This window comes from Bubalus kerabau, chromosome 1 (genome assembly GCF_029407905.1).
Source record: "Bubalus kerabau isolate K-KA32 ecotype Philippines breed swamp buffalo chromosome 1, PCC_UOA_SB_1v2, whole genome shotgun sequence".
NCBI lineage: Eukaryota > Metazoa > Chordata > Mammalia > Artiodactyla > Bovidae > Bubalus > Bubalus kerabau.
In genome coordinates this window covers 260,458,716-260,479,245 of record NC_073624.1, presented here as the reverse complement: position 1 = coordinate 260,479,245, position 20,530 = coordinate 260,458,716, and the positions used below count along the sequence as shown (strand labels likewise).

Genomic DNA, 20,530 nt, shown 5'->3' with positions numbered 1-20,530 from the left:
GTAGGATCTTGAGTTAAAGTGATAGGAATTTCTTGGCAACTTGTCAGTTACTAAAGCGTTTAGGAAGACATTGTAAAAAGAAAACAGAAAGAAGTAGAAAAATAATGACAAGAATGATTTATAATATCCTAAAAGCTTCAGACAGAAGGAATAATGTAATATAATGACAGGATTGAATCATTTAATGGGCTAAAACAATTTTCCAAAATACAAGTAAATCTCTTCAGAATTCTTTTTGGTTAAAAGGAATTCTAGTTGTCTTAAACAGCTGACTTATTTTTTCAGAAATAAGTTATACTCCATCTTACTAAAGAGATTTTAGTAAAGAGTAAAGAGGTTTTAGTAAAGGAGAAATTTTACTAAAAAATTCTGAAGAATTCAACCATTGCTCACTGGCCCTTAATAATTTAAAATAACTTTGGTAGTAAAGGCCTCACCATAAACGTCACTTTTAAATCCATGCCCAAAGTCACCTGAACACTAGATATATAGTTTGACCTTACTGCTAAGCTAACACAAATTCACCACTTTTACCACTAGGTGGCAAGAAAAACCCAAATAGCACCAGTTATCAAGGGCAGTACAGGATCCCAAGTATTTGAACAGCTAGAAAAGCCACCAGGTGTCATCCAAGAGGGAAAAAAGACTATTCCCCCTCACCACCACTGAAATACACGAATTCATAGTTTTAAGCAAAACCATCTAAGCTCCATCAGAGATAAATGTCCAGCCCATTAACTGTCAAAATAGTTTGCATATTTATATTCCATGTAAGCAATTTATATAATGCTCTTGACTCCAAAATACTGCCTTTCAACTAAAGGCAACAAATAATAGTTTCTGGATTTAAAAAAAAAAAAAAAAACAGCAAGACCAATGAGCTCAATGGGTCATGATTTAGAGCTTCATCCTATCTGAATACACTGCACAAAATAATTTAAAGCAGTTTACACACAGTCAAAAATCTTCCAAAGAGTATTTGGTTATGTATACATAATTTGAGATTCATATTCTTTTCTCCCCATTTCTCTCTTACAGGTAATTTCATTGATTCCATACAATCTAGATGATTTTATGCTGTTAAGCCTTGCTTCCCAGTGTGATACAGGAAAGCACTCCAATTTGTTACCAAAACATTCTCAATAAAGAGACAAATGTACTTGTTCTTAAGATAGATGTATTATGTGAATTATTATGTTGAACGGTCCAAAGCTGAAAATCAAAATTAAACCTTCACAGAATTAAGTCCTAGTTATATAACAAATCATTCTTTTTTAAAAACCATCCTCTGGGCTTCACTAACTTCTAACAAAGATTTTTCAACGCTGCTGTAAACATTATGTCAGCTAAAACACTATATCATGCTGCCTTTTATAAGGTGGTACTCTTTTAGGCCAAATCCTATTCTTAACCCTCTGGACACAGGAGTTACAATCATGTCATACCCTGCAAATCTAGCTGTAGGTGGTGTCTCAAAAAAAGGATGGCTTCTTCCTTCAAGGAAGTGGTCAAACCTTTTTTCCCCTGGTGTCATCAAGCAAACATCTTGGTTGTTTTTCACTATCGAATTAAGAGATGGAAGAGAAAGCAGTGGAGGAGAAAGCAAAATATAATGATTAAATTATAGATGCTTCTCTTCCTTGCTCCTTATTGCAATCTCTTTTAAGGTCTCGACTGGGTCATTTCCACCCTGCCTACAAGGCACTGGTCTTTAAAAAAAAAAAAAAAACCCAAGCCAAGAATGCTCTTGTCTACTGAACATTATCTCTTCTCTGGTTTTTATTACATTTTCTTTTAAAATTCGTTAAGATTATGCTCAGCGACCAGCCCTTGCCCAACCGGTTTCTCCCCTTCCCCCATCTCTCTACACACATCACTTTTTCCTCCTCCCATCCAGGCAAGTGGGCAAAACCCTGCAGTGCCGGGAACGCATGCTTCGGGCCGGTCACTCAGCAGTTTTATCCTTACTGGCCTTGGCAAACAGCTCCCCACCCAAACCTTGTTCCCGGTGGCCCCCTCGGCCATCATCTTTCTACTAGACTGTGCTCGATTAGGGACTCCGGCTAGCACATCGAGGGTTTACGGTAGCCTGCCTACCAATAGGAGGCCACAATGCAGAGAAGTCTGGTTCAGCCTCCCGGCAGCCCCAGTGTCGTCCTCCCGTGGCTTACACCTACTGTACCCGCGAGCGAGCAAACGAGCCAGGGAGCGAGCCGGGCGCGGGAGGGGGCGCGCTGGGAGGGCCGACAGCAGCCGCGGCGTGCGCATGCGCACCGGGGTTGTTTTTCACAAAGCTCCTCTTAAAGTGAGCTGGCAGCTTCCAGCCGCCCGTCTTTGTAAGGAGACCACTGAGACTCGCAGAAGCGCGGAGCAGCCAGCAGCCTCTGTGCTGCCCTGACTTTTTAAGAAATCTCAATGAACTATTTGTAAAGAATCGCTGATCTACCTGCAAGCTTTTTGCACGGCAAAGACATCGATCAGTGTTAAGTGAGGATCACATCATATATGTGATCTTGACTTTTTTGTCTTACATTATATTTTTTATAGATTTTGTTATAAACATGGTGCTGGGAAAGGTAAAGAGTTTGACAATAAGCTTTGACTGTCTTAATGACAGCAATGTCCCTGTGTATTCTAGTGGGGATACAGTCTCAGGAAGGGTGAATTTAGAAGTTACGGGGGAAATCAGAGTAAAATCTCTTAAAATTCATGCAAGAGGACATGCGAAAGTACGCTGGACCGAATCGAGAAACGCCGGCTCCAATACTGCCTACACACAGAATTACACTGAAGAAGTAGAATATTTCAACCATAAAGACATATTAATTGGACACGAAAGAGGTAAGTGTTTTTTTTTTTTAACATTGGTAAGAAATTATTAGACCTTTCTTTGGAAAGTACCTTTTCAATTTTTCTGAGTTAATGTAATCGTGCTCCTAGCATAACATATAGCAGTTTGATAAAGGTTAGCAAAGTTAGAAGATTTGGATTCTCCTTGACATTCATCGTGTGTTAAGCCGTAACGCATGCAGGCATCTGCAAAGTGACTGCAAACTGCACTTATTCAACTACCTCTATACCCGGCTTGGTTTGTGCCATACGCATTTGGAATCCATTTCAACCTTACATATAAATTATGCTTAAAACCGGTTCAGTAATTTTACTTTTATATTTTCAAATGGATTGCTAAAAGCTGCAGTCCAATATTAGATTTTTCCCTTATACGCTGCAACCTGAGATCTTAAAAACTAAGCTTCAGTGAAGAAATAACACTTTAAAGTGGGTTAATAGGTGTATTTCATTTTTTAATATTGACACGCAAAAGACTTTTAGAGAATTGACCGTAGTTCTTTGATAAAGGGTTTCTGTGGCTTATTTTGACATATGGTATCAACACCCCACGTGTTTTTTCCCTATTCTTTCCAATTCCTTCAGAAATTTACATCAGGCGTTCTCTATTTTAAAGGACAGCACCAATCATGACGATGTGTTAAAAATCAGTTTTGGAAGCCATTTAGGGTCAGAAATTTTCTTTTCCGAGCATCATGCCGAACTTTGGAACGTGGATTCAATGAAACCCCTGCCAGTCAAATGGAATTGAAAAGTATTCGGCTCATTGGATTTGATTTTTGGTTAGAAAAGGAAGATAAAGGGTTGTCAAAGGGAAAGGGGGTCCTGAGATTTCCAATCTATTGTTTAAATGGTTACATTGTGGAAATATAGGAGACTCTAAGCTTGTTTTTCTAAGTTTCCACCCTTTGTTAGAAGCGGTTCAATCCTGTTTCGGACCAGTTCTGGGGGGTGGTGAGGAGGGGCGCTTGTTCTGCTCTCAGCAGATTGGTTACACGCGTCAGGTGGTGGCGATGACTTAATTCCTAGCCCAAGAAGAATATAATGTGAAAACTGGTTATGTAATTTTGTGCTTCTCCTTTTTAATGCAGTATTTAGTTCGAATGTTGAAATTTTTTAAAAAATAGAGCACGTTTTTAACTTTTTTTTAATTGAAAAATACACACCCATGAGGAAGTGCTAATTGAACTAAGGCCAAGTGTGGAAACGTAGGGTGCTTTGAATTACAGCATGAATGCGTTTTTAAAGTATTAAGATGAAATTAGTCTTTTAGTTGCGTTTTCAGTTACACACAGATCATTTGCATCCTGAAATAATTTCTAGTTAATCTCTCCAAGCACTGACAGTCATAAGAAATGGAACTGCCTAATGACAGTCCTGGTATTGGTTGAACAGGACGCCCAGGAGTTTGTATTTGATCCTTCCTAGACTGGTAGCTTTTTTTAAGATGGGTTAGAAGAAACAGGTTTTTAAGGAGTTGTGGTGTGCAGTGGGGTAAAAGTAGAATAATACGACTTACGGGGACAAACACAAATTTCATTGCTTGCGCCACCGTTTCATAGTAAAGAACACTGTGTTGCACCCCTCGGGACACCCCTCAACCCCTGCAAGCACGGACGAGCTCTTCGGCTTGGAAGAGTTTCAATGACTTTAGAACTGGGACCTCTCAAACTAGCCTGGTAACTGAGGCCCCGCCCCGGGCGGCCGGCGATAGGCGGAGCCGGGTTTGTTAGCCTGTTGCTAAGGCGATGCCAGGCTCTGATTGGATTGGGCGCAGGCGGGTGGGGAGAGAGGGCTCGTCGGCTGGGGCGAGGCTTGGAACCGGCGTGCGCCGGTAAAGGTCCCTCCTGAGCCGCCGCTGCCCCCGCCCCTTCTCGAGTCCCTGCCCGGGCTTCTGGAAGCGCACGGGGCTCCTGTCACATATCGTTCTCCCCCGCTCACCTCACCCCTCTTGCAGACCTGGAAAGGGGCGATTTCAGGTTTCAACAGAGAGGAGAGGCAAGCCTTCCAGGTGCCAGGTGGCCCTGGCGCAACTTTTTACCTGACAGTTCTCTCTCCACGGGGGAAGTTGGGTGGGCCGGGTTAGCCGGACCCATTTTCCAGGTTTCTCAGGTGGATGTTGTTAGGAAGCTCCTTTGAACGCTCGTCCCCCCTCATAGCTGAAACAAAAGCATGTTGCCCGGTCTTCGCAGTCACCAGACGGGCTACCTTGATTTGCCCTGAGGGGAGAGCGAGCCCCCAAGGCTGCGGGACGGGGAAAGTGACACGAACATCGAAGGCAGGGTTTGGTGGGGGCCTTGGCGAGTATTCCCTGTCACCACCACCCCCGCCATTGTTCCCCCACCACCAGGCTTTTGCGTCCCTTCGCCGTCCCCGCCCCCATTTCCTTTGCCGCAAATGTAAAGGTGTCAGGGTGGCCCGAGCCAGATCGAACCGGTCACCGGCTGGGGCGTGTAAAGCGGAAGCGCTGCGGCGCGCTGGCCCCGCCCCCCTCTCCCCCGGCCGCCAGCAGGCTAGGCTGCGCGAGCGCGAGTGCGAGCGCCGCGCGACATATGCTGTATGTATAGCGGGGCGCGCGGGCGGCGGCGGCGCGCGGGCGGGCCGGCTGGGATCTGCTCGCGCCGGTTTAGGCCGGTCCTCTCCTGCTCCGGTCTAGTTCTTGATTGACAGCCCGGCACTTGTTTACCACGGCGCGGCCGCCGCCGCAGCTCGCCTCAATGAGACTGCTGAGCTGGCACAAAAAGGGAGCGAGAAGGGAAGAAAAGGAGAGACAGGGAGGCAAACTTCGGGCGTCTTCAGGAGGGAGCGGTTTTAAATGGCCCCCAACTCATCAGCCGGCTTTCAGGGCCGAAATCCCGGAGAGAATTTGCTCGGGGGTGGGGGGAGAAGAAAAAAATACTGGTGACAGAAGACTGAGTAGTGATGGTTATTGAATAAAAGGTATCCACATATAGGCATCTTTTTTTTTCCCCCCTCTGAGGGAAGCATCATGTTTTTTATGTGTATTTATTACTTTTTTGAGGGAAAGTTAAATGATAATACCAGTTCCTGATAGCCTCCTAGTTCATGATAAAGGTTTCTACACCGAGGAAACTGCGTTAATAGACATTTATGTAATTAAATTACCTAGTTAGAACGCTTCAGAAAAGCATGTTAAGAATCCAGAACCCCCTCCCATATTTCCCTGTGGTGTGTTTTTGTTTTTGTTTTTGTTTTTTTGAGATATTTTGAAAAAGAACCTATTTGATCAAAAGAAATTGGATGTAAAATCAAAGGTCATCCTGTTTTTTTCTAGCATTGGGGAACATCCTTATCTTCATTTTTCAAGGATGTATGACCTGTATTTTCCCGTTAAGCAGGCACATTTTAAATCTAAGGTACATCTTATATATATGCGAATTTTTAGCTATGAGACTGAGGTCATAATTTTAGGTTCAGTAAGAATTTTTATTTTTGACTATGAAACCGACGTTAAAATCACTGTTCCTTTTTTTTTTTTTTTTTTAACTCCCAACATCTACTTGGCAGTTTTCTAATCGTTTGAGTTTTCACATTCACATTTTCCATATCAAAACACATTTTTTTAAAGGTTTACGTGAATAGTTTTCATTTTATATATAGGCTTATTAGGATAAATTTAAGTAAATGGTTGAAGACAAAGGTAACATCTTACTATGAGATTTGAGGTCTGAGTCTTAGCCTGTAGGATGTTAGCTGTAGATGCTTTGCAGTTTAGGTTGTTTTCCATTAAAAAATCACCTATGGGGTATAAATATTAATTATCCCCATTCTACAGATGAACCAGCTGAAGACAGGAGTTTTATTTTACCCAGAGGAAGTGATGGAAGTTGGAATTAGAATTCAGATCTCTCACACTCCAAAGTTTGTGGCCTTACTTAACTATGTGAGCATCTTTAAAGTTCTGACATCATGAAGAGAGTGTGAAGGTTTATTAATAAATTTTTTGTTTTCTGTTTTAGATGATGATAATTCCGAAGAAGGCTTCAACACTATTCATTCAGGAAGGCATGAATATGCATTCAGCTTCGAGCTTCCACAGACGTAAGTATTTTGTTAACAGGCGTTTTTCATAAACATCCTTTCTTTTAAAATGAAACATTGTATATTTAAATATTTTTAGTTTAAAAAAAAAACCCTTTTCATTACTGAAACTTGCTAGAGGAAAACAATATACTAAGAAAAAGAAGCTATTTTTTAATCTAGAGTGGCAAAATTATGGAAAGCAAACCTCAATATTCTGTCTCAGGATTTGTATGGTTTTTAAAAGTATTTCATTTAAAGTGAATGAATTGGGAGGTGCTAGTCAAATAGTAAGCACTTAATAGTTCACCATCAGCATTAGCTGAAAAAAGAGAACATATCAAGTCTGTCATTTAGTAGTTCATAAAAATTAAGTGTTCTGTCCTTTCTACTGACACTTACCAACAGCAGTAAGCTAAGAAGGTCAAAAAAATTAGGAATATCCTAACTTTAGAAGTAATGTGTGTTTATGATATGAATTCATGAGCTTCTGTGCAGGAGCTATTGAGAATGTCACACAAGAGATATTGTGACCTAGACTTAAAAGAAAATGTCAATCAGATATCTTAATGTAAGGCCTGGAATATAGGATGAAAGGAAGAAGAAAAGTAAAATATTCATAATGTAATAATAAGGTATTAGAGGAAATTATACAAAAAGCAGTTTTTAAAATAATGCCTTAACAGATATTAAAGTGGTACTTGTAATGTTTGATTCTGAAAGATAAACTTGCATTACAGAAGATTTTGTCAAGTGCCAAATGTACATAATTCTGTGTGTTCTTTAATTCTAGTGCTTATTATATGTGGATAGAGTTCATAAGGAGTATTTTTCAGAGTATCATATTGCTTAACATTTTTAATATAATACCCTAATTACTAAGAGAAGTATTTTAAATTTGTAAATACAATAGGGCTAATACAATTGGGCCTGAATAGTTTCAAAGGATGAAGGTAATTTAATGTAAATATATATTTTAATTCTTTCAATAAGCCACAGTCATTTAAAATAAATTGTAGAAGTCTTGCATAGATCCTGCATTTTATTTCTCTGTGCTATACAAATTAATGCAGAAGTCTAAAATGTAAAACAAAAAGTAATCACCACTACTCAAAAAAACTAGCACTCTTCCTTGTAAATAAATGAATCTTGTGCATTTTTCTGATGAAATATGAAAAGGAGACTAAATTCACTAAAATAAAATCTTCCACAAGTAATAAAATCAGAGAGTTGAGAAGAATTCTCATTCTTTTGATACAGGTCAACAGAAGAAATTCTTTTTCTTTTTAAGTCTATAATGTAGTTAGAAAACATGGCCAAAAAGAGTTAGAACATAAGTAAATTAGGAAATGGAAAGCATTTTTTAAGAGATCAGTGGACTTAATGAAATGTAAAAAGCTTTTGAAGCCATAATGACTATTCCAGACCTTTTCTGGATCTTAATTAGTTGCTATAATAGGAAATAGTAATTTTTAGCTAATGAAAAATGGAGCACCGTAGGGAGTTTGGTCTGAATGTTTAACCAGAGTCTAGAATTTCTCAAGAGAAATAGTTAAACAATTCTTAATTTTATTTTTAAACTAAAGTCTTGACCTTTTTAAAAACTGTTCATTTCCAGACTTTGATAATTTTGCCACCAGCATTAAAAGTAGCCTCTTCTTAGTTTAAAGCAATTGTATTCTTCTGGCTTTTTTTAACCAAATTTCTGCAATATTTGACAATTATCTATTTTATTATTTGGAAGGTTCCCCCTCCAATGACTTATCCCTTTGGAAATATAAATTACGCCTTCGATACCTCATTGGTGTATAAACATATATATTAACACTTCTATGTTGACCTACTGTATAATTAATTAAAAAGAGGTGTAAGATTAATATATGATCTTTATATTCTGCACAGACCACTTGCTACCTCATTCGAAGGCCGACATGGCAGTGTGCGCTATTGGGTGAAAGCCGAATTGCACAGGCCTTGGCTTCTACCAGTAAAATTAAAGAAGGAATTTACAGTCTTTGAGCATATAGATATCAACACTCCTTCATTACTGGTAAGAATTGACTGAATTCTTCATTCTCTGTTTTTGGCATATAAATACTAAAGAATAATCACCTACTCTATGTATTCTTTACAATTTATAAATAGTAACTTTATTTTTAAATTACATAAATATTTTCCAAACTACAGTGAAGAGCAATACTAATTAATGCAGAATATGCTCATATTTTCTGATACTGTAATAACTTGAAGTAAATATTTAAAATAAGACCAATATTTGGTATGAAATATCTCTTAACTCAGAAGATAACAACAGTAACAAAAATAAATCTGTTCCCTGGATACTTTTAGTGGAAAAGGAACAGTAATATCAAGTATTACTATAACAATATCACTTAACTTGAAAATATTATAATGTAAAATTTGTACTGCATTGCATTACTCCAATATAGGGATAGTTGTCAAATCATGGGGAGATTATTATTTTCATGAAAAAACTTAAATTCTGTTTTAAAGAAAATCTTTTTTAATTGCATTTTTTCACAAGTTTCAAATTTGAATTCAAAAACTTTACTTGGTTTAAACAAATAATAACATCTTTACACAAATAAGAATCAATCTTAAAAATGAATTTTCTTTTTTTTACATTTTGGGTTTTATATTTCTCAAAGAAAGATGTTATCATTTGAGATTATAACCAAGTTGCTTTCCAAACTGCCTTTTTTTTTTTTTTTAAGGCAGTTTAAATAGAATGTGGAAAGGGTTTTTTTGTTTTGTTTTGTTTTTTTAAGTTGGCTTTTAATTACTGTATGTAGTGTGTGCTAAAACTGTTTATGAAATATGTTAAGCCCTTTTTTCTTTAATTGAATGGAGACTTGTATAAAGACAGAAATACCAGTATAAATCAAAAGCTGTCAGTTGGTGGAAAAGTATATTTGCTACAGAAAAGCAACACTGCTTTTAATGTTAAATTATTTAGGAATTGAGGATTATATTTTAAAAATTTTATTCCTGTCTCAATTCATACCTTGATTTTTTTCTCTAAATTTATATCTTACAGTCACCCCAAGCAGGCACAAAAGAAAAGACTCTCTGTTGCTGGTTCTGTACCTCAGGCCCCATATCCTTAAGTGCCAAGATCGAAAGGAAGGGCTATACGCCAGGTACGTATGAGGTGGACTCCCACCAAGACTGATCTTTCTTCATTTAACTTTTGTGCATGAATTTACATTTTTTTCTACTAAATGCAAAGATGGTACAGTATTCTTTGGTAAACTGTCATAAATTGTGGTTATCCAGTTTTCTTTTGTAAATTGGAATGTAGTCTTGTTTTTTAAATAGCTACTGTCAATGTGTAGTTGATTTTTAAAAGTTACTTGCTGCCCTTAGGGTGGCTTCTTAATCCGTATGGTTCATTGAACTTTCAAACTTTAGTCCAAGAATGTACATTTGTTTTGGGGTTGGTTGGTTGTTTTTTAACAGTAGATTTTTTTTTTTTTTCCTTGTAGGTGAATCAATTCAGATATTTGCTGAGATTGAGAACTGCTCTTCTCGAATGGTGGTGCCAAAGGCAGCCATTTACCAAACACAGGCCTTCTATGCCAAAGGGAAAATGAAGGAAGTCAAACAGCTTGTGGCTAACTTGCGTGGGGAATCCTTATCATCTGGAAAGACAGAGACGTGGAATGGCAAGTTGCTGAAAATTCCACCAGTCTCTCCCTCCATCCTTGACTGTAGCATAATCCGTGTGGAATATTCACTAATGGTACGTACAGATTTAAGGGTTTCGAGTGGATGTTTTCTGAAGTTTTAATGTCATAAGGGTATCATTTTTGTCTTGTATCTAGAATATGATTTTTTTATTCCATATATGATACATATGGTTACATGTAATTCTTTATATAACTTGGACTATAATTACTCATTTTATCTGAGGTCAGTGTACCATATACCAGTGTACATAATGGAGAAACTTTTCAAGTATATCATTAAAAAATGAAGTAGATGAGGACCTCAGATGACAATAGATTGGGTTATTTGTTCTTAAAAAAGAAATAGTGCTTGGGATTCTAAACCTAACATTTCTTTTTATTGTCTAGGTATATGTGGATATTCCTGGAGCTATGGATTTATTTCTTAATTTGCCACTTGTCATTGGTACCATTCCTCTACATCCATTTGGAAGCAGAACCTCAAGTGTAAGCAGTCAGTGTAGCATGAATATGAACTGGCTTGGTTTATCCCTACCTGAAAGACCTGAAGGTAATAATTTGATAATGTGTATCTAAGCTTAATCTGGTATTTGCAAGAAAATAATTTTGCTTCTGATATTTTACAATTAGATAAAATTTGTCTGTATTGAAGAATGGGGTGTGCCCCTAATGTTAGATTTTAAATGTATATCTCCCTAGTTTTAATCACAAGACAGATTATTACTATTTTACTTTGACATTCATTTTTAATACCTTTTATTCTGTGTATTTTGACATGCATAAGAACATGCTGTTCGAATTGCGTGTATCTTTTTCCTTCAGCACCACCCAGCTATGCAGAAGTGGTAACAGAGGAACAAAGACGGAACAATCTTGCACCAGGGAGTGCTTGTGATGACTTTGAGAGAGCACTTCAAGGACCACTGTTTGCATATATTCAAGAGTTTCGTTTCTTGCCTCCACCCCTTTATTCAGAGGTAAGCATCACACCCTCAAGTACAAAATGGGCTGACTCTTACTAAGCAATATTGCAGAGTTTCTGAAAATAGGTTTTGATTATCATGGTAAGAGAGAAATAAATAATTCTGAACAACAGATTAAAAGTTAATTGTCAATATTTAATACAAAGTCTGACCCAGCATTGGACTGGTCTCTTATATTATTGGCTAAAGAAAGATAATGATCTAACCTCGTGCTTGTAACATGCCAGTTAAAGGAATAAATATTTTAAAGCATCTGTAGAACTGGCATTTGCAACCATTGATTAGATTAGATAGCTAGAATTTATCTTACTCGTCATCCTTTTTAATTTTTGTATTTCCACATTCTCAGTGATAGGGGAAAATAACATTTGCAGTAACGTACTTAAACAGCATTCCTACATGGTTAGATTATTTTTATTCGTCTCAAGTAACTAAGCACTTATATGAATAAAACATGGCCCTTATTTGGGAGAAGCAGACTGGTGAGAAAAAAACTAAGAAGCAAAATATTACATAACAATGTGATAGGAATGCACAGTTCATTTGAGGAGCAGCTTATTGGGTCTTGAGGCTTCCCTAAGAAGGTGATTGTTAAGCTGATTCTTAAAGAGTAAATTTTCTCAAAATATAGAATATTCCAGGCGGGAAGAAAAATATATGCAAAGGAAAGGAATTGGGGAGAAATCCAGCAATTTCAGGATACTTCAGAATGTATACATATGCATATATGTAATATGCATTGTAAGAGACTTTTAGAATTGGCCTTGATAACAATATCAAGATAACTTTTTAAATCACTGGAATCAGCTTTTGCTTTTTGGTTGCTATAGTTTAGACAGCTATTTTGCAGTGAAATACTACTCCCAAGAAAGATACAAGAGGATTGTTTCACTCTTCTACAAGTTGCTTTTATTTTTTTCCCCTTAATACTGTGACTAGAAGAGTCAGTTTTCATTTGGATGTGATTAATATGAAATCCACTGTATTCATTGATTATAGGATGTTCCAAAATCTGTTCTGTTCTCTGCAAATTCTTTTTCGGACATAGTTTTTCTGTCTCACTATTTCAGTTCATGAAATTTTTCATTAGATGCTAAAAGTATCCTCCCACTTGTTAGAAATACTTTCACTACATTTTTATTTTGACATTTCTGTCTTGGTTATTAAGTTCCTCGTTTGTGATTTGATCTGAGGCGTCTTTGTTGTACAACAGAATGGCAATCTTAAGTATCCACTTTTAAGCAATTTGTCATAAAATTCTACCTTCTTTTAAAATGAACTAAAGCTAATTAAAAGAACGTAAAACTTTTAAAAGGCTAAATTGGTTCAGGATGTGATTTAATTGTTTAACATCTAGTCACATTGGGGATGGGGGGGTTCTCGATTGTATTAAAGCTATTTTGAATTTTTTTTTTCTTTAAAGGATAGTCATTAAAAAGAAAGAAAAGTGTTAAGTGCATATGAATGTCACTACAGAAAGAGGCAAAATCGGCTATCTGTGGAGCATTTGAGTTCATCATTCTTATTTCTTGATACACACTATATGTATTCCTAGGCGCTCTCTGGGGCTTTAGGCTCATGAGCTATCACCTCAAGTAAACACCAAGAACATTGTTTACACAACTACATTCTTCCCAAAGCCTAGGGAAAACATCAGTTGACTTTTTGGTAACAGGATGAAATGGAAACTACAGGAGAAAATGATCGCTATGAAAATGTTGGCCATTATATATTTAAGTCTTAAGTTCTATTAAGTGCTGAATAAAGCTCCTGTTATCTATCAAAATATTACCCTTAGCTTTTGTCAAATAAAACTATCCTGGCATACCTCTACAAATGTAATTGTTAATCTAGTAATTGAATAGCAAGTACTTCATAAATGATACTAATCCTTTCTTCCCCATATAAGCCCTTTATGTTCATTCTGATTACAGCATTCAAAATATTAGCTTGTTTGCTACATTCTTACTAAATGCTAGCAGTTAACTTCGGTTTTGAGGTTTTTGTTTCTGTTTTTTACCCTTTCTAGATTGATCCAAATCCTGATCAGCCAGCTGATGATAGACCATCTTGCCCCTCTCGCTGAAGGAATACTTGGTTAAATCAAGTTGATGTGGGTTCTGAACTGTATCTCTTCCCTTCCCGGCTGAGGACAGAGAAGTATCTTGGAAACATGTTTTCAGAGGAAGTGGAATAGCTTTTGCCCAGAAAAATGGCAAACATGAAACAACCAGTGATCACGCTTTAGAAGCCTACAGCAACATTCTGGGACTGCTCCAACATGCTTGAAGATCTAAGCTTTTCTCCTTTAAAACTGGCACATACTATGAGCAGTCTTCTTAGCCTATGGTTATACGTGTCAAGACACCACGTTGTAAAGAGGGATGATTTCCTTCTTTTGATTTGAAAATTTGCACATGCTCAATGCTTACATTGTGCGGTTCAATGTCACTACAGCTTTTTTTTTTTCCATTTATGCCAGACTCTTGATACTCTTTTAAAACTTGTTTGTGGTGAGCACAACAAGGAACAAAAGAAAGCTTTGAAAGAAACTTTAACATGAAAAAAAATGCACTGACATTTTTTTTTTATTTAATATAGCCTGGACTTTACCTGCGTATGCACATGCTCAGAATTGTCCTACTAGGCTGACCATGTATCACCTCTTCAGCTTGGATCCTATTGTGGATTTATTTACAAACATCAAATGCCTTCAAGCCAATCCTTCTTGCTGTATGTTTGCAGCCTACTGTGGTAGATAAGCAACAGATGTGTGGGAAAAGAGATAAGAGGAGGAAGCTAATAGACTTTGTCAAGATTGTATACCTTCTTGGTTTCTTTTAAGAATTTGTTGCCTTTCTACTATTACAGCAAAGCAGCATTTTGTTATTGACTGCCTAAAATCACTTAATCTCAGGTGAACGCATCACTTGCCAAACTGTTGGAATGCTATTTGTGTTTTGTTGCACTGTTATTTTTTTGTTTGTTTGGTTGGCTTTTTGGAGAGGGAAATTTGGAAAAGGGACATACACAAAAGTGATAACCCACCCGCATTCCCTTTTTATCATTACATATAAGAAGAAGCTAGCAGAGCTGAGAATGGAGTCAAGAAAGGCAGTATGGCAGGCACCAGCAAAGAGTTAAGGGCTGTCGCTCTTACAAATTATTGTTATTTTTTATTATTATTTTAAAAGTATGGAAGTTTTCTGGTCACTGGAAAGGAGGAGAAAGTGCATTTATTTTTATACAGAGTTACTTAATTACCTCCAAAACACATATGTTGGAAATCATTTTTGCTGGTGCAGGGTATTTTCATGAGCAGGAATATGGATGTTCAGATTATGAGAGAGCTCATTTTATACATTTCCTGTCCTGCTCAAGCTTCACAGCTTGAAAGCCCCAGTATATTATAAAAGTATAGAATGTCAAAATTACAAATACTAGAATATTTGTTAGAATTGTTATTTTTTTTGTTTTTGTTTTTTTAAACAAAAGTATTTTTTTTCCATAACCTAAAGATTTTGCTAAAGGAGAGAAATCATTCACTTTGAGTATATATAGTTACGAAGAACGATCACATCACTAAATTACAGCTTGTGTGAAAGATAATTTACAGTTGACTCATAAATATACCAGCATTCATGAAGACCCTTAAAACTGCATTTTCCAAGGTACCAAGTGTACTGAATGTCTTTATTTTAGAAGGATTTCAGCTCTAATTTTTTTTTTTTTTTTTAATCAGCATCTCTGATGTTGCAACATATGTGTGGAATGGGTCTTATATCTATCCTGCCATTTAATCCCACAGTTAATAAAGTGGCTGAAAATAATAGTAACTCTGGCTTGGTGCTTGACCTGGTTAAATACTGTCTTAAAGCTTCATACAAAACAAATAGGCTTTTCCATAAGTGGCCTTTAAGAAAACATGGAAGACAATTCATGTTTGAAAAATGCTGACAGGGTGAAGAAAGCCCATGTAAAAATGAATCGCGTTTTAAGTGATTCGGTTAAAGGGTTTGGGCTCCCGTAGCAAACTAATACTAGATAATAAGGAAATGGGGGTGAATATTTTTTTATTGTTGTTAAATCATTTTGTGAATGTCCCCCTCAAAAGAAGCTAATGGAATATTTGGCATAAAGGGCATTTGGTGGTTTTTGTTGGGGGTGGGGGGGTGGGTTGTCAGAAAATCCCTTTTCTTTTCTCTCTTCTTATGTCTAACTGACTAGGGAACAATTGTTGATATGCATAGCATTGGAATACTTATCACCATATACTCTTATAAATAACACTTGAGGAAGGAATGACCAATATTCTAATAATTGGCACTGGGTCACAAAATGTGATACAATTTTAAATATATAAAACTTTATCAAATAAAGTTTTATTTCCCCCATTATTCCTTTACTTTCTTACTTAGAGGCATTACTCTTCTAAATATTGGTCAATTCTTGATATAAGATATGAGCTTCACAGGTGTATTCCAGTATTCAAAGATAGATTCCTGATTTTTCAATTAGGAAAAGTAAAATCCAAAATGTTAGCAAAACGAAGTGCAATATTAAATGTTTGCTTTATAGATTATATTCTATGGCTGTTTGTAATTCTCTTTTTTTCTCTTTTATTTGGTGCTGAATATGTCCTTGTAGGCTGTTTTAAGAAAACAACATGTGGGAAATGATTTAATTTTTCCTATTGCTCTTCCTTGTGGAAAATAAAAGTGTTTCTTTTTTTTTTTTTCTTTTTTATAAAATTGTTTGGAGATTTATTTGAATTTTAACCGTTTCAGTAACTCATCATACATGCAAACACTATTAAGACTACAATTAGGGAGTTCCCTGGTGGTCTAGTGGTTAGAATCAGGCTCTTTCAGTGCCGTGGCCCAGGTTCAACCCTAGTTGAAGAACTGAGACCCTGCAAGCCCCAAAAAGTAAAAAAAAAAAAAAAAAAATTTAAGCCTTGCTGGGTAAAAATTGTTTCTAGATCTCTAAAGAGGTGGAGAGGAATTTTTTAATATAAATTATCATTGTTTTACTTAATTCATTAAGTGATGCTTTTTTTTTTAAATAAAATTTAGAAGTTTGATATATGTTTCCATGTTATAATATGAACCAGACTGAACCAGGTATGTTTTCACTTGTCAGGTACTAACTCTCTGATGTGTCCAAGTTTCTAGTATTTCAAGAGCACATAAATTTAGAAATTGTATTAATCTAAAAACAATTTTTCTAAATTTTAAAACCTTTTTTTTCCTCAAAGAATGTCTGGATTTTATAGTGGTTTGTAACATTAAGTAACATTTGGAATCACACTTAGAAGTTACCTTCTTACAGTGTTTATATACTCATGGATGAGCCGTCAAGTTGTACATGTACATTACTATATGATTCTCCCCTATTCTCAAATGTATATACACATGGAAGAAGTGTGCTACAAAGTGACATTAAGAGACACATTTATAATCAATTTTATAGCAATACACTATCATCCTTGTTAAGTAAAACCAATCTGCACAATATCTTCATACAATAAGGAAGTAAAAATGACTAGGAGAGGAATCATGAGAAGGGAACATCTATGTTCTGGGTTCTTTGACTTTAGATAAAACTTTGAACAAGATGTGTGAATTTTGATTTCTTCATCTACAGTGGAACAGTATGCAGTTATAATACAACTTGAGGTAAAGAAATGATGCTCTATGTCAGTTGCTGAAATGTTGGAAATTAACCATGTTACTTCTAAATTTGCATTTGAGTACTTCTAGTTCAGTACATGTCTCAAGTTACATAAAAGTGAGTTGCTTGGGTCTGATTTTTCCTTATATCACCTCAGTTCAGTCCTGTCTGACTCTCTGCAACCCCATGGACTACAGCACGCCAGGCTTCCCTGTCCATCACCAACTCCCAGAGTTTACTCAAACTCAAGTCCATTGAGTTGGTGATACCATCCAACCATCTCATCCTCTGTCGTCCTCTTCTCCCACCTTCAATCTTTCCCAACATCAGGGTCTTTTCCGATGAGTCAGTTCTTTGTATCAGGTGGCCAAAGTATTAAAAGAGTTTCAGCTTACTTAGCAAATTCCCTGTGTCGTTAATTTATTGAATAGTCAACATTGGTATATTTATCAGGACTTTTGATTGTAACAGGGAAAACTCAGCTTTTTTCTTACTTAAGTAAAATATGTTAAATAGTAATTCCAGGGATGAACTGTATTAAGCACATTTGGATCCAGAAATCCAAATACTATAAGGATACACTTACCTCTGTTCACTCCCCTTTTTTGTATTAGCATTAGTCTTATCAGACTCATTCTCTCATGTTAGATGGGTCAGGAAAGATGACCTCAGCTTTTATAGCTTACAGAAGAAATGTTACCTTAAGCCCCCAAGACGTTTGTTAGGGAAACTCCTAGTTGGCCAGTACCTTGGTCGTGTTTCATGCTACCTAGAATGGATTTCCCAATAGAATTTGGTTTCCAGAAGAGAGAAAAGTGAAAGTCGTTCAGTCGTGTCCCGACTCTTCGCAACCCCATAGACAATACAGTCCATGGAATTCTCCAAGCCAGAATATAGGAGTGAGTAGCCATTCCCTTCTCCAGGGGATCTTCCCAACCCAGGGATTCAACCCAGGTCTACCGCATTGCAGGCAGATTCTTAACCCCCTGAGCCACGGGGGAAGATCACTATATTTTTACTGTTCGAGTGTTGTCCAAACCAGCAGTAATGGCATCATCTGAGAAGAGGAAGATATCAAGATCTATCTCAGAATATTGACCCAAAACACCTGTTGACACGATTCCCAGGTGATTTGTAAGTACAACAAAGTTTGAGAAACTGCAGTACACCAAACAAAAGTATAAAATGGAAGCAATAGGCATTATTCTCATGAATGCCAAGGTGTAATTGAGTTGAGGGTTTGGGGCACTTAGTGAAAAATAAACTTGCCATTTCAAATCCCACAGCGTATTCATGGCTTGATATTTTTGAAAGATCTTTGTCACTACTGAGATGCTAGCAGTTACTATACCTTCAGAACCCTCAGGTCTACAATCAGCAATTTTCAAAACTTCCATGACTGATTTTGCCTTTTCATGATATCAAATCAATACAGAGGGGAAATACATTTTTCATGTCATGAGAAAAAAAAAAAAAAACTATTGATAAATTTGACTTTGACTTTTGAGGATTGTAAGTCTCCAATCAGAGAAGGCAATGGCACCCCACTCCAGTACTCTTGCCTGGAGTCGGACATGACTGAGCGACTTCACTTTTCACTTTTCACTTTCCTGCTTTGGAGAAGGCAATGGCACCCCACTCCAGTGTTCTTGCCTAGAGAATCCCAGGGACGGGGGAGCCTGGTGGGCTGCCATCTATGGGGTCACACAGAGTCGGACATGACTGAATTGACTTAGCAGCAGCAGCAGTCTCTGATCTTAACAATAAAAAAAAACATTTTTAGGAAAATAACCAGAAGATGTTAAGCCCATGCACCACAACTGTTGAGCCTGGGTTCTAGAGCCCACAAGCCACAACTCCTGAAGCCTGCACACTCTAGAGCCCATGCACTACAACAAGAGAACTCACTGCAAGACAGCAGCCACTGCTCGCCGCAACTAGAGAAAAGCCCGCACAGCAATGAAGGCCCACTACAGCCAAGATAAATTTTTTAAAAATAAAATGTGTTGCCTAATCAAGAAAATTATTTTAAAAAATAACTGATAAATCATAGCTATCAACTGGAAATGGATTTTTGCTAGTTCTAAAATAAAATTAAAACAATGAGAACATCATTTTGTATAATTTAGAGGTCTGTTTCCCAGTTACATATGAGTCTTACCAGTGAACAGAAGAATGTGAAAGATTAAAACAAACTCTCCTCATTTTTAACCCTATAAGATGGTGTTAATTTTGCCAACTCATAGATCCAACGGTAATGATACAAATCAGATCAGATCAGATCAGTCGCTCAGTTGTGTCCGACTCTTTGCGAAATAGTGAAAGTCAAAGTTATTACTCTGTTACTGTTTTAGATGATATGAATTTTTGCCAAAAGCTATCTGATCCTTATTGAATATAGGAATTCGGATTTATTAAGTCATTTTTGTTAAATGAGTTAATAGCTTACACAATGATATAAATGCAAAAAAACAAATGTTAGAATGAGCCAGTTTCTGCTCTTTTTCTTTTTTTTTTAGAAAATCAGCATCTCCATCTTCTAGTGCAAGGCCCACTTTGATAATCTAGACATTTTGACAGGTCTGAATCCCACAAAGTGTACCCAAGATGTTTAGACTAATTAGGAAAATAATAGGAAACTCAAATTCAGCCCGTGGATCATGCAAACAAACAGTATGCTGGCAGCCTATAAAAGCATACCCAGAACCTACAACAATAAAATCACACAGGCTGTTCTCCAAATCGTCAATTCCAAAATTACAATAGCAGCGTTGGTGGTATAGTGGTACACATAGCTGCCTTCCAAAATTACAAAAAGCAGAGAAGAAAACGTTCCCTCCCCTTCACTATTTTTCCTTCCATTTGGAAAAACCAATTCTACAAAACCCTAGAGAAGAAATAGCCATGGGAGTACATGCTGTGTAGGGAAGCCGTAGACAAATGCCTCAGACTGCTGAGCTTTTATGAGTCCTTGGGCAGACTGATCCGGAAAAGCCAAATAAATTGCCGTGTTACACTGCCAAGTGTATTCATTTCCTATAGCTGCCTTAACAAACTACCACAAACCAGGAGATTTAAAACAACCAAAATTTATTCACTCACAGTTCTGGAGGCTAGAAGTAAAAATGATGGCAGGGCCATGTTTCATCTGAAGCCCGAAGAAGAAATTCTTTTCTCTCTTCTTGCTTCTGATAGTAGGAGGCAGTCTTCGCGCTTCATTGGCTTTCAGATGCCTCACTGGAGTGTCTGCCACTGTTATCTCATGGCCATCAT

The 20,530-nt window shown here is 37.0% G+C and overlaps 1 protein-coding gene across 4 annotated transcripts; it reads left to right on the top strand.

Annotated features, from left to right (window-relative positions):
* The first annotated feature begins 2,329 nt into the window (after window positions 1–2,329).
* On the top strand, window positions 2,330–16,335 carry ARRDC3 (arrestin domain containing 3). 4 transcript variants are annotated; one of them, XR_008708347.1, is made up of 8 exons: window positions 2,330–2,841; window positions 6,831–6,912; window positions 8,794–8,941; window positions 9,950–10,052; window positions 10,398–10,654; window positions 10,989–11,151; window positions 11,386–11,578; window positions 13,614–16,335. XR_008708347.1 is itself a non-coding variant. In XM_055564437.1 (8 exons), the coding sequence occupies exons 1-8, from the start codon at window positions 2,562–2,564 to the stop codon at window positions 13,668–13,670; spliced, it is 1,245 nt and encodes a 414-aa protein (XP_055420412.1). In that variant the 5' UTR covers window positions 2,333–2,561; the 3' UTR covers window positions 13,671–16,335. The 4 variants fall into 4 exon arrangements, 3 of the variants coding, with proteins under 3 accessions (XP_055420412.1, XP_055420430.1, XP_055420423.1); XM_055564437.1 differs by having other exon boundaries at window positions 2,333–2,841; window positions 11,424–11,578; XM_055564448.1 differs by lacking the exon at window positions 2,330–2,841 and adding an exon at window positions 2,879–3,604 and having other exon boundaries at window positions 11,424–11,578.
* The last annotated feature ends 4,195 nt before the right edge of the window (window positions 16,336–20,530 follow it).